This window comes from Hemiscyllium ocellatum (assembly GCF_020745735.1).
Source record: "Hemiscyllium ocellatum isolate sHemOce1 chromosome 27 unlocalized genomic scaffold, sHemOce1.pat.X.cur. SUPER_27_unloc_3, whole genome shotgun sequence".
Classification (NCBI taxonomy): Eukaryota; Metazoa; Chordata; class Chondrichthyes; order Orectolobiformes; family Hemiscylliidae; genus Hemiscyllium; species Hemiscyllium ocellatum.
The window spans coordinates 2,261,541-2,276,244 of record NW_026867498.1 but is presented as its reverse complement, the minus strand read 5'-3'; the positions used below and the strand labels follow the sequence as shown (position 1 = coordinate 2,276,244).

Below are 14,704 nucleotides of genomic sequence, written 5' to 3'. Positions count from 1 at the left end.
TTCAGTCCAACAGTTCGACAGAATTCCTCCGAAATGTTTTTGGCAAATGCACTGCTCCCACGAAAGCTCCTGGACCCACAGTTAAAATGCTTTTAACAGCCTGTTTTTATGTTAATTTCCCCGCCTTCCCAGGATGCAGAATTTCTCTCACCAGAAATTGCTTGCCCTGAAAAAAATCCAGCAGGAAGATGATTATGGCGCTCTCAGTAAAAATGTCTCATGGGTCACCCAAGATTAGAAATGGAACAATATCTCTTTTCAAAGAAACTGTTTTGTTTGCCCTTTCAAACCTCCTCAAATTTAAGATGTTCCATTGTAGCATTTAATTATGATCCATTAAAAGCAATATCCCGTCTCATCTGAGGGAGGAACTGACTCAACAAGTGAAATAACTTTTCTGTCTGCTCTTTAGATGTGACATCCTCTCCCTCTCTCTGATGCAACAGGATTACCAGAGCTGGAAGTACCACTCTCGGAATACAGTTGCTGATCGACAGTTTACTTCGACTGCTTAACATAAGGATTTAAAAGCTGCTAGCCCGATCTCGCGCAAAGCACAAAAAACAAACTGTTCACCCGTGCCTGCGCAGAGGAGAAATTTCACTTGGAATAGATCACAAAATAAGAACTGTTACCAGTCCCACAACTCATGTGTTTCCCATGGACAAAGTTAAAAATCGCACAACACCAGGCTATAATCCAACAGGTTTGTTTGGAAGCACTAGCTTTTGGAGCACCGCTCGTTCATCAGGTGGCTGTGGAGAATGAGATCATGATCACAATTTATATCGAAAGGATTCTAGTGTCATGGAAATGTGACACATCAAACAATTTTAGATTAAATCTTTTCACCTTTAGAATGGGTTTCTGTTCTTTAGCATGTTAATCCCAGAACTTGTTTTTTGTTACCTACTCAAGAATGTCATTCAAATGCAGAGCTATTCTGACTGCACCCGAATGTTGAGTCAGACTGACGTTTTGCTTAGAGAAAAACTCTACATTTAAATGTCATTTTTGAGAAGGTAATTTATAGATTAGAGTGTAAAGGTTCGGGTGGATTGGCTGTGGTAAATTACCCATAGTGACCCTAGATGTGCAATTTAGGGTTGATGGGCCAGGGGATGGATGTGGGCGAGATGCTCTTCGAAGGGCTAGCATGGAATAAATGGGCTGAATGGCCTGCACCCACATTGTTGGCATTCTATGACTCACCCCACAAAGGAGCATTTTATCTGCATCAATCCTGTCAAGCCCCTTTCAGAATTCTACTGCTTTCAATAAGGCCACTTCAATAAGATCCCATTTGTCTGCGTTTGGCCCATGTCCCTCTAAACCTTCCTATTCATGTACTCATCCAAATGTCATTTAAAATTTGGAACTTCATCTGCATCTACCACATCCTCATCCAACTTCATTCCACGTGTAAACTGCCTTCTGTCAAAACCTTGCCGCTCAGGTTCCTTTTAAATCTCTCTCCTCTCACTTTAAAGAAATGTGCCCCGTAGACTTGAGCTCCCCTACGCTAAGGAAGAGCCCTTACCTCCACTCCCCATGATTTTATCAATCTCAATGATGGCACCCCTTAATTTCCTGTGCTCCAGTGAATAAAGTCCCAGCTTCTCCTGATAACTCAAACCCTCCCTCCAGTCTTGGCAACATCCTGGTAAATCTTTACTGAACCCTCTCGAATAGAATTCTCACACTCTGCACTCCTGAAACATTTACAATTTCTAACGATATTGGCTGCTCATTCACTGATCCAACTGATAAGCGACATGGGAAGCTTAGTGCAGGAGGCTGAAAGGAATGAGTAGCTTTAAAACCAAAACCTCTTGGAGCTCAAAGCCTTCAATGAGAGTCTGAGCTCGGCGTTAAGTTCACTTCACCTTCATTGTGACCCAACTTTGTTAAAGCTTCAAATCCCCCTCAGCAAAAAGGCAGAGAAAAAGTAGCTGCTTTTTAAACAGCTCAAGATCAAAGCACACTCACTCACGCTTATACGCCCACCCAACCTCACTGTCTTCACTATTGGTCAGCACCGAGGTGTCCCTTTCTAATTGGATCCTTGGTAGAGCCGTAACCCGGAGGAAGCATTGCCTCACTCAGCAATTTCAACCCATACCCTGTATAGCGCCATCTGCTGCAGCGGGATTCAAACCCGGGAGTCCCGGGAGCTGGGCTGATTGTCATTATTCACTGGACTTTCAGCCTTCACTCCTTCAATCCCCCTGCGATGGAATGTGAACTCGCTGGTGCCTCCGGAGGTGGGAGGAGCTGATGAAGGCCTTCCCACACTTGGGGCAGGGGAATGGCCTCTCGCCAGTGTGGACCCGCTGGTGGGTCAGCCTGTCAGAGGAATTGCTGAAGGCCTTCCCGCACTCGGGGCAGCTGAAGGGCCTCTTCCCCCGTGTGGACCCGCTGGTGCCTCAGCAGGTGGGAGGAGCGGGTAAAGGCCTTCCCGCACTCAGGACAGCTGAAGGGCCTCTCCCCCGTGTGGACCCTCCGGTGAGTCAGCAGGGCGGAGGAATTGCTGAAGGCCTTCCTGCACTCGGGGCAGCTGAAGGGCCTCTCTCCTGTGTGGACCCGCTGGTGGTTCAGCAGGGCGGAGGAATTGCTGAAGGCCTTCCTGCACTCGGGGCAGCTGAAGGGCCTCTCCCCTGTGTGGACCCGCTGGTGGCTCAGCAGGGCAGAGGAATTGCTGAAGGCCTTCCTGCACTCGGGGCAGCTGAATGGCCTCTCCCCCGTGTGGATCCGCTGGTGGCTCAGCAGGGCAGAGGAATTGCTGAAGGCCTTCCTGCACTCGGGGCAGCTGAAGGGCCTCTCCCCCGTCTGGACCCGCTGGTGGCTCAGCAGGGCAGAGGAATTGCTGAAGGCCTTCCTGCACTCGGGGCAGCTGAAGGGCCTCTCCCCCGTGTGGATCCGCTGGTGCCTCAGCAGAGAGGAGGAATTGCTGAAGGCCTTCCTTGCGTCTGGGCACCTGAACGGCCTCTCCCCTGTGTGGACACACTGGTGGTTTAGCAGTCCAGAGACCTGGATAAAGGCCTTCCCGCACTCGGGGCAGCTGTAGGGCGTCTCCCGCGTGTGGATCCGCTGGTGGGTCAGCAGGGTGGAGGAATATCTGAAGGCCTCCCCACAGACTGGGCAGGTGAATGGCCTCTGCCCGGTGTGACTACGCCGATGAATCTCCAGGGAAGATGGAAAACGGAAGCCTTTCCCGCAGTCACCACACTTCCATGGTTTCTCCAAGAGGTGGGATTCCTCGCGTTTCTCCATGGCCGAAGTGTGGAGCCACTCCCTGCTGTGAATTCCTCTTTCCAGGCTGTATAGTTATTTTAGGCTCCACACTCAGTGCACTGCAATGGTCGGGTCTCTCATCCAGTCCCGCTGATGCTGAAAACGTACTTAGACAGGAACCAAAAAGCTTTGCTCCTTCTCACAGAATCATAGATGAAAACCGTTGCGGTCCCGATGGATTGAGTGACTGTCAGACATTGACGTCAAAGTGAGGACTGCAGACACTGGAGAGTCAGTATTGAAAAGTGTGGCGCTGGAAAAGCACAGCAGGTGAGGCTGCATCCGAGAAGTAGGAGAGTCAACGTTTCGGGCTTAAGCCCTTCATCTGTTGATGTTGAAACTTCCGCCTTCAGATTTTCAAATACAGTAGCGCCTCGACTTATGAACTTAATCCGAAGAGTTCGCGAACTGAATTAACTTTTCCCATTGTTCGGATAGCGTAAGAATGGTTGGATGGCTGTTCACAGCGCACACGCCAAAGATGAACTGAATGAGATCACGCGGGGCCCGAGAGCTTTTGTGTTCATACCTTGAATTTCGTACGTACGTTGAAGCAAAATTTTACGTACGCTCCTGTTCGTAAACCGATTTGTACATGAACGGGTTTGTTCGTATGTCGAGACGCTACTGTGCTCTGTAAAAAGAGATTACAAAGGTCATTAGTGCAGGGTAGAAATTCAGAACAAGCAATTCTACTTTCTGTGGAATATTCTTTTCTTTTGTTATTCCACAAAATTGAAAGCACCATCCCACTCTCTCTCTCCCCCTCTGTTCTCACTCGGCTCGAACTAATTCTCCTGAAGGTGCTGATTCAGGATCTTACGGGACAGAAAAGCAAAAACATCAAGACTGCCGTCTCTCTGAACTTTGGATACCTCCACCTGAAAGCTAATATCTTTCACAACACTGGGATACTGCTGAGAGTGAGCAGGTCTGATTTTGGGAAGCAAAAAGAAAGTGTCAATTCAGGGTGAACCTGCCACGCAGCTTCTTGAGGAAGGACCAGACACAAAATGGTTAACGACCCCAGGAAGGTGGGAGCAAAATGAGACGTCAAGGCATTAACATTGAAAGTAGAGAGAAAGTGAACCTCCTGACTCTGGCAAATGCCAGAGTCATAGAGATACATAGCACAGAAACAGACCCTTCTGTCCAACACAATTGTACTGACCAGATATCCTAAATTAATCTAGTCCCATTTGCTGGCATGTGGCCCTTAGCTGGGATCATCCCCAGCCCCTGTCCTGAGACCTTGATGCCTCCAAGCTGACCCTCGAAGGTTTGGTTTGTCCTCTATTCTTTCCCAGTTGTCTTTTGTAGGTTTTGAAAACTCTCCCAATCCTCTGAGTTTAGGATTTGGGAAGTTATGTTGTGGCTGTACAGGACATTGGTTAGGCCACATTTGGAATATTGTGTGCAATTCTGGTTTCCTTACTATCAGGAAGATGTTGTGAAACTTGAAAGGGTACAGAAAAATTTACAAGGATGTTGCCAGGGTTGGAGGATTTGTTCTATTTGGAGGCTAGGGCTGTTTTCCCTGGAGCGTTGGAGACTAAGGAGTAACCTTATAGAGGTTTACAAAATTATGAAGGGCATGAATAGGATAAATAGCCAAGGTCTTTTCCCAGGAGGGGGTGGGTCCAGAACTAGAGGGCATAGGTTTAGGGTGAGGGGAGAAAGATACAGAAGAGATCTGAGGAGCAACCTTTTCACACTGAGGGTGGGACATGTTTGGAATGAGCTGTCAGAGGTGGAGGTTAGTACAATTGCAATATTTAAAAGGCATCTGGATGGGTACATGAATGGGAAGGATTTTGAGGGATGTGCGCCAGGTGCTGACAGGTGGGACCAGATTGTTGGTTGAGTTGGATGAGTTGGACCAAAGGGTCTGTTTCCATGTTGTATATCTCTATGACAGGTTGGACTAAAGGGTCTGTTTCTGTGCTGTATGACTCTGGAACCATTCTATACTGGTCTTAAACCATGTTCTCGCCTTCCCCCACAAACATCCACTTCTTTGTTCAAAAATCAGATGAACTCAGCCTTGAATATACTCAATGACACCCTAACTGCAGGAAGACATCCCACTTGTGAACTCAATTCCTCTTGCTAATATAACGCTTGCCTTGCCGATTGCTTCCTCCATCTGTCGGACAACTGGCAGTGACTGGAGTAGGAGGACACTGAGGCCTCTTTGCCCATCCACACATCAGTCTAGATGAAGGGCTCGTGCCCAAAACGTCAACACTCCTGCTCCTGAGATGCTGCCTAACCTACCGTGCTCTTCCAGTACCACAATGTTTGAGCCTGATCTCCAGCATCTGCAGTTCTCACTTTCTCCACATTCAAATACATCTCCATTTAAACAATGCACCTCCTTTCTGTTTTTCTTTGCCACAGCCAAAGCTATAATTTCATATCGTGGTCCTGTGTTTGCCAATTGTGGTCCTCTCTATATCGGGGAGAGCGAGCGCAAACTTGAGGAACGGTTCACTGAGCATCACAGCTGGGTCCACAGAGCCGACCATACCTCCCAGTCACCACCCATTACAATTCCCTTTTCTGACATGACCATCTTTGGCCTCCTCCATTGCCACTACGAACCTAACTGCAAATTGAAGGGACCACACCTCATCTTCCAGGCAGCCTACAGCCTGAAGGACTCAACGTTGAGTTTTCCAATTTCAAAAAAAACCTCCCTCCTTGTTCTTTGCCAGCAACCCCATGCATTCCTCCCATTGACCAACCAGGTCGTAGCCTCTACCTGTCTTGACCTATCTCCACTTCACTCCAACCCCCTTCATCTGCAGCTTCTCCAGCCAGCCCCAGCCCCAGCCCCGAGGAAGGGTTACACCTGAAACGTCGACTTCTCCACCTCCTGTCTATTTTGCAAATTGAGACACAGACCTGGACCAGCGTTTCCAGAGTCTATCCCCTTCCGGATTCACACTCTTTTCTTTCAGTTGCTGCAAGTCAACAACTGAACCCCAGAATGAAAAAGACATGGAGTGGGAGCAAAATAGTGCCGTACTCACAGATCTGGGACAGAGGAAGGAATGTGCAGTCTGGGTAAAGCTCTAAATTTATTCAGAGAGAGAGGATCAGGAGCTGCAGCTTGAGAAGCTCATGGTCCGACTTCCGCATTCAGACAATGGGCTGGCTCTGATTGACAGGAGGACCAGGCTCCTTCCGGTCCTCCAAGGTTGCGTATTGGTCCATCAAAAGAATGTTTCGCGCCTTTTTTGCATACAGCGAATGAGCATGCTCAGTGTTTTGCTGACACTGGTAAGCATGCGGACTGCGTTGCTGACACTGGCAAACATGCGCAGTATGCTCTATGGGGATGTTGGTGTTCCTGACAGATTTTAAGTGTCCAAATGCCAACAGGGGAAAAAAGATAGAGCCACAATTTTTTTTTCCCTGCGGCTCGATATTTTATTCCTTTTGCATTTTGTCTGGCTGTTCAACTTTTGTATGTCGTTTCCCCTTGTTGTGGGGGCAAGGCACCGAGACCAGAACTGGAGGGCATAGGTTGAGGGTGAGAGGGGAAAGATTTCTGAGGGTACTAAGGGGCAATCCTTTTGCACAGAGGGTGGTATGTGTATGGAATGTACTGTCAGATGACGTGGTGGGGGTTGGTACAATTACATCATCTGGATGGGGATATGAATAGGAAAGATTCAGAGGGATAAGAGGCGACATGCTGGCATCTGGTCGGCATAGACTGAAGGGTTTGTTTCTGTGCTCTACAGCTCTGTGACTATTTTTAGATAGTATGGAAAATAAAGAGCATGAAAGCATGGGAAGTGTTAGAGCATGGAGACCATTTCCAGTTCATAGAGTCATAGAGAGATGTACAGCATGGAAACACACCCTTCGGTCCAACCCGTCCATGCCGACCAGATATCCCCATCCAATCTAGTCTCACTTGCCAGCACCCGGCCCATATCCCTCCAAACCCTTCATATTCATATACCCATCCAAATGCCACTTAAATGTTGCAATTGTACCAGTCTCCACCACTTCCTCTGGCAGCTCATTCCATACATGTACCACACTCTGCATGAAAATGTTGCTCCTGAGGTCTCTTTAATATTTTTCCCCTCTCACCCTAAACCTATGCCCTCTAGTTCTGGACTCTCCAGGGAAAAGACATTGCCTATTTATCCTATCCATGCCCCTCATAATTTTGTAAACCTCTATAAGCTCACCCTCCCCCAAGCCTCTGACGCACCAGTGAATCAGCCCCAGCCTGTCCCTATAGCTCAAATCCTCCAACACTGGCACCATCCTTGTAAATATTTTCCGAACCCTTTCACGTTTCACAACATCTTTCCGATAGGAAGGAGACCAGAATTGCATGCAATATTCCAATAGTGGCCTAACCAATGTCCTGTACAACCGCAACATGACCTCCCAATTACTGTACTCAATACTCTGACCAATAAAGGAAAGCATACCAAGCGTCTTCTTCACTATCTTTTCTACCTGTGACTCCACTTTCAAGGAGCTATGAACCTGCACTCCAAGGTCTCTCTGTTCAGCTACACTCCCTAGGACCTCACCATCAAGTGTATAAGTCCTGCTAAGATTTGCTTTCCCAAAATGCAGCACCTCGCATTTATCTGAGTTAAACTCCATTTGCCACTTCTCAGCCCATTGACCCATCTGGTCCAGATCCTGTTGTAATCTGAGGTAACCCCCTTCGCTGTCCACTACAGTTGCAAAGGATAGTGGAACGCTCTTACACCAATTAGCAGAGTAAGGTTGAGGCTGAAAGGTCACTATGGCAAGATGAGATAACACAGTTAGTAAAGTTAGCCTCATCTGCTAACTATCATTATTGGGACAATAAATATTTGGGACATGACATTAAATATCTAATTGTTAGTAGAGTCAGCCTGCTTGAAACTACTGACAATAAATATCTAATCATGACATTAGGAAAATATTAAGTAGGGTCTAGAATGAAAGACCATTGTTGCAAAAGCTGACATTAAATCTCTAACCGAGACATTGGAATAACATGAAGTAGAATGTTCAACTAAAGAGATAATGGGAACTAACATCACTGGCTTATTGTGTAGCTAGACTGAGGTACGTTGATAAATATAGTTGGACATGCTGATAAGCTAACACAAACATGATTAAAAAAAAGATATTTTAAAACCACAGACCCTGAGGTTTGTGGGCATTCGAGAATCTGCTTTTCGAGTGTCACGGTCTTTTTGTTTGCAAATAAACGACCTACTTCTTGAAGAACTCTCTGCGTCTCCTGGTCGTTCTCTACATTTTATCCACGACAACAGTCGGAACCAATTTCATGGTACGAGGAGAAAAAGACTCGGGGGGGGCAAAGGGTGGGGTGAGAGAAAGACTGGGGGGGACAATGGTGGTGTGAATTTTAACTTCGTACACCCCAGTCCAACACCGGCATCTCCAAATCGGGGACGTAGTTCTTTGAAAGTTGCATCATTGCTGGACAGGGTGGTGAAGGGGGCGTTTGGCACACTTGCCTTCATTGTTCACACCGTTCAGTGTAGGAGTTGGGACATCACATTGAGGTTGTACAGGATATTGGTGAGACCACGTGTAGAGTACTGAGTACACTTCTGGTCGCCCTATCGACGACCACAAGTTGACTGGTGACCTTATTTCGATTTATAAAGTCATGGGGCGTGTAGGAAAGGTAAATATCACAGGGGGGAAAAAAGGGTGGATCTCCCCTTTTTTTTCTTCTCTTGGACACTTGGACACAAATTCTGTCAGTAACAGCAGCATCACCAGAGAGCATACTGCGCGTGCTCCTCGCCGCACGCATCGCGACTTTCTTTTGGTGGGCCAATCGGAAGCCCTGGAGGACCGGAAGGATATAGGTCCTCCTGCCAATCAGAGCCTTCCTGTTGTCTGAATGCAGAAGCTGGAACACGAGCTTCGGAAGGTGTTGCTCCTCTCTCTGAATGAAGATTGAGTTTGTTCCAGACTGCAACCTCCTTACTCCGCCAGTACACCGCTCTCTTCTCAACTCCTTTTTCATTTTTTTTTCATTCTGGGCTTCAATTTTTGACTTGCACCAACCGAACGGAAAGGGAAATGAATCCACGAAGTGGACAGAATCTGGAAAAGGTTTTCATAAACAGAGAGTGGTTCATGTATGGAATGAATGTCCAGAGGAAGTGGTGGATGCACGTACAGATGCAACCTTTAAAAGACGTTTGGATAAGTACATGAATCGGGAAGGTGCGGGGGGATATGGGCCAAACATTGGCAAGTGGCACTGAAACATAGTCAGCATGGAATAGTAGGGCTGAAGGGTCCGTTTCTGTGCTGTCTAACTAACTGTTCTGTCGTGGTCTTAAAACTTTCTTGCCTTCCACTTTAAACGTGGTTATTGTACCTGCATCCAACACATAAACCACTGTCAACAAAAAAAATCACCTCATCCACACAACATAAAAATCCACACTCTGTTGTTCAAAAAACAGATGAACTCAGCCTTGGATATATTCAATGACCCCCTAACTGCAGGATGACATCCCCACTGCTAATCCCAGTTCATCTTCCGAATATACCACTTGCCTTGCTGATTGCTTGTGCATCTGTCTGATGACTGGTGGAGAAGGACGCTGAGGCCCCTTTGTACATCCATGCATCATTCCTGATGAAGGGTTCGGGCCTGAAATGTCGACTCTCCCGCTCCTCCGATACTGCCTGTTCTGCTGTGCTTGTTCAGCCCCACACTTTTAGACTCTGATTCCAGCATCTGCAGGTCTCACTTTCTGTACATCGGACGCTGAGGGTTAACCTTTATAAGGGGCAAGGTGTTTCCCCGAGTTAGGAGAGTCCAGAACTAAAGTGGCATAGATTTTAGGTGAGTGGGGAAAGGGACATGAGGGACAACCTTTTCACACAGAGGGTGGTGCATGTATGGAACGAACTGCCAGAGGAAGTGGTGGAGGCTGGAACAGGTACAACATTTAAAACCCATCTTGATGGGTACATGAATAGGAAGAGATTAGAGGGATATCTGGGCAAATGAGACCAGGTTAATTTAGGATATTTGGTCAGCATGGACGTGTTTGGTTGGAGGGTCTGTTTCTGTGCTGTTATCCTGGAATTGTCTCTGGTGAATGCAGAAGTGTGGTTGGACTTTCAGAGCAGCTTCCCAAGATGGGTTGCCCTTACTGGGAGCAAAAGAAGTTACAATGAAGTATTTCATTTGTGAGACAGCAATTGAGTGAGTGAGTACATCTGGGAGTTTGGTGGAAAGTGGGAATTTATTGCACTGTGGGGATGAAGCCCTACCCTACCCTACACAGGATGAGACCAGGCCTTGAGTTGAGGAGAGTAGATTTAGGACAGAGATGAGGAGGGACTGCTTTTCCCAGAGAGTAGTCAATCTATGGAATTCCCTGCCCAAGGAAGCAGTAGAGGCATCTTCATTAAGAATATTCAAAACACAGTTGGATGGGTATTTGCATGGTATGGGAATTAAGGGTAGTTGGGACAATGCAGGGAGGAGGAGGATCTCAGATAACGCATATATCAGCCATGATCATCATGAACGGTGGAGCAGGTTCGATGGGCCAAATGGCCAACTACTACTTCTTTTACTATGAAACTCTAACCCTGCATTTCCCATGGCTACCCCATCTAACCTGTACATCCCTGCGCACAATGGGCAATTTAGCATGGCCAATCCAAATCAAGGCCAGTGAACAATGTCATGATGTGGAAAATGAACATCAGAGAACGATAGAAAGGGACAAGGTGAGTAAATGTACCAGCAATCAAAACCAGATTCTGAAGATCACAAAACTTGAAACTAAAAACGATGTTTCTGAATGTGTGGTGCATTGTAACAAAATTGACTGCACACATTGAAGAGAATAATTATGATCTGAGACTCCTCACAGAGGCATGGCTTCAGGATGACAAGGATTGGATCCTGAATATCAAGGTGATTGTCAAATGGGAAGCGAGGTGAAGGTAGAGGCTTGGCGCTGCTCATCAAAGCACTGATCACAGGGAAGTCTGGTGTTAGCTTGGATTCAGGTCCTGATTTCTCTGTCCTGTGATGTCCCTGTACCCACAGAGTAAGATATTGGTCTGTTCTGCTCTGCTGGATTTCTGCTGAAGCTTTGACCCCCCCACCCCTACACCTTCTGGAACAATAAAACATTCAGTCAATTAAGACCCAAGCCACAATCCCCAGCCTGTCAACCATCCAGACACACAGTGTAGTCCGAGCTGGGATTTATGATTTATAACAGCTATGATTTATAAAAATATTTTCGCCAGCAGAATTAAAGCATCTGTTATCAAGTAGACATCGGGATATACAGCACGCAATAGACTTTACTCTGTCTCATTCACACACATAAACACGTACATCCATGGGGGTGAATTTGTATTTGCAGATACATTCTATTTTTCTCAAAAAATGCACAACCTGCAGGCTGTTCAATCAGTTTGACCTATACTGATACCTTCAGGGATTTCTGAACTTGGACAGCAAGGATCCTTTGTTCCTCAGCACTCTGTAGGGATTTACTATTTATTACTTCCTTCCTTCTCTTATTAAATTTCGCAGAATGCCTGGAGATTAAATTCCATAGTTCTGCCCCATTTACTAGCTGATTGATATCAGAGTGTAGCCAGAGACCATCCTCCTCCCTAGGAACAATACAACCTTTCCAGCGTTTATTCCTGGACAGAGGAGGCAGTGTTTTCTCCAGCTGAGCAGTGTGTTTGTTAGGATGTCCAACTATATTAATCAAAAGTTCCTCACGCTAGCTACGCAATAAACCAGTGATTTTAGTTCCCATTATCTCTTTATTTGTGCCCTCACAGTTTTTCCAACATTCTACTTAATGTTATTCTAATGTCACAGTTGGAGATTTAATGTCAGCTTTTGCAACAACGGTCTTGCATTCCAGACCCTACTTAATATTTTCCTAATGTCATGATTAGATATTTATTATCAATAGTCTCAAGCAGGCTGACTCTACTCATTATTAATTAGATATTTGATGTCATGCCCCAAATATTTATTGTTCCCATCCTGTCAATCATATTTAGCAGGTGAGGCTAACTTTACTGACTGTTACCTCATCTTGCCATAGTGACCTTTCAGCCTCAACCTTACTCTGCTAATTGGTGTAAGAGCTTTCCACTATCCTTTGCAACAAATTGGCAGTAGTCTCCATGCTCTAACCCTTCCCATGCTTTCATGCTCTTTATTTTCCATACTATCTAAAGATAGACTCAGAGTTGTAGAGCACAGAAACAGACCCTGCGGTCCACGCTGACTAGATGTCCTAATTAATCTAGTGATCCATTTGTCAGCATGTCGCCCCTTACCCCTCTGAATCTTTCCTATCCATATCCGCATTCAGATGCATTTTAAATACTGTAATTGTACCAGCCTCCACCACTTCCTCTGGCAGCTCATTCCATACACATACCACCCTCTGTGCGAAAGGATTGCTCCTTCGGACCCTCAGAAATCTTTCCCCTCTCACCCTAAACCTGTGCCCTCCAGTTCTGGTCTCGGTGCCTTGCCCCCACAACAAGGGGAAACGACATACAAAAGTTGAGCAGCCACACAAAATGCAAAAGGAATAAAATATCGAGCCACAGGGAAAAAAAATGTGGCTCTATCTTTTCACCCCGTTGGCATTTGGACACTTAAAATCTGTCAGGAGCACCAACATCCCCAGAGAGCATACTGCGCATGTTTGCTGGTGTCACCAACGCAGTGCGCATGCTGTCTAGTGTCAGCAAACTACTGAGCATGCTCATCGCTGTACGCAGAAAAGGCGCGAGACCTTTTGATTGACCAATAGGCAACGTTGGAGGACTGGAAGGAGACTGGTCCTCCTGCCAATCAGAGTCACCCCATTGAATGCGGAAGTTGGACCATGAACTTCTGAAGCTGCCACTCCTGATCCTCTCTCTCTGAATAAAGATAGAGCTTTACCCAGACTGCACATTCCTTCCTCTGTCCCAGATCTGTGAGTACGGCACTCTCTTATCTCGCCCCCTTTTCCATTTCTTTTTCATTCTGTAATTCAATTGTTGACTTGCAGCAACTGAAAGGAAAGAGTGAATTCGGCAGGGACAGACTCCGGAAACGTTGATCCAGGTCTGTATCTCAATTGGCAAAATAGTTAGGCAGGAGGCATCAGATGGTGGAGAAGTCGACGAATCGGTTGTAACCCTTCTTCAGGGCTGGGGCTGGGTGCAGAAGCTGCAGAGAAAAGAGGGTGGGGATGAAGTGGGAAAAGGTCAAGACAGTTAGAGGGTACGACCTGGTTGGTCAATCGGAGGAATGAATCTTGTTGGTGGCAGGGAGGAGGGCGGGGATGGGAATGGAGTCAGGGAATGGAGAGGGAGGATTTTTGATATTGGAAAACTCAACGTTGAGTCCTTCGGGCTGCAGGCTGCTCGGAAGATGAGGTGTTGTCCCTCCAATTTGCGGTTAGATTTGTTGTGGCAATGGAGGAGGCCAAAGATGGTCATGTCAGAAAGGGGGTGGGAAGGAAATTGGAATGGGTGGTTACTGAGAGGTCTGGTCGCCCTCTGCGGGCACAGCTGCGATGCTCGGCGAATCGTTCCCCAAGTTTGCACTCGCTCTCCGATACAGAGAAGACCGCAATGGCAAATGCAGTACCACAATATGAAGTTATAGCCTTGGCTGTGGAAAAAAAAACGCAGAAAGGAGGTGCATTGTTTAAATGGAGATGTATTTGAATTGGAGAAAGTGAGAACTGCAGATGCTGGAGATCAGGGTCAAACATTCTGGTACTGGAAGAGCACGGTAGGTTAGGCAGAATCCGAGGAGCAGGACAGTTGACGTTTTGGACATGAGCCCTTTATCAGGAATGATGTGTGGATGGACAAAGAGGCCTCAGCGTCCTTCTACACCAGTCACTGTCATTTGTCAGACAGGTGTAGCAAGCAATCAGCAAGGCAAGTGGTATATTAGCAAGAGGAGAAAGTGAGGACTGCAGATGCTGGAGATCAGAGCTGAAAATGTGTTGCTGGAAAAGCGCAGCAGGTCAGGCAGCATCCAAGGATCAGGAGAATCCACGTTTCGGGCATGAGTCCTTCTTCAGGAATGAGGAAAGTGTGCCAAGCAGGCTAAGATAAAAGGAAGGGAGGAGGGACTTGGGGGAGGGACGTTGGAAATACGATAGGTGGAAGGATGTTAAGGTGAAGGTGATAGGCCGGAGTGGGAGCGGGGGTCGGGGTGGAGAGGTCAGGAAGAAGGTTGCAGGTTGGGCAGGTGGTGCTGAGTTCGAGGGTTGGGACTGAGACAAGGTGGGGGGAGGGAAAATGAGAAAACTGGGGCTCAAGGGCGGAGGAGCGAGAAATGGTCCAACTAGTCATGGAGATGTACAGCTTA

At 46.9% G+C, this 14,704-nt stretch overlaps 2 protein-coding genes across 2 annotated transcripts in view; one reads left to right on the top strand and one right to left on the bottom strand.

Moving 5' to 3' along the window:
• The window catches only part of LOC132808009 (zinc finger protein 850-like), a 622,390-nt gene that overhangs the window by 543,381 nt on the left and 64,305 nt on the right, over positions 1–14,704 (top strand). The window lies entirely within an intron of this gene.
• The window catches only part of LOC132808071 (zinc finger protein 850-like), a 45,426-nt gene that overhangs the window by 12,957 nt on the left and 17,765 nt on the right, over positions 1–14,704 (bottom strand). The window contains exon 3 of the mRNA XM_060821980.1: positions 2,383–3,928. Coding sequence (XP_060677963.1) covers positions 2,383–3,273 — 891 coding nt within the window. The 5' untranslated portion in view covers positions 3,274–3,928. The remainder of the gene's footprint in view (positions 1–2,382; positions 3,929–14,704) is intronic.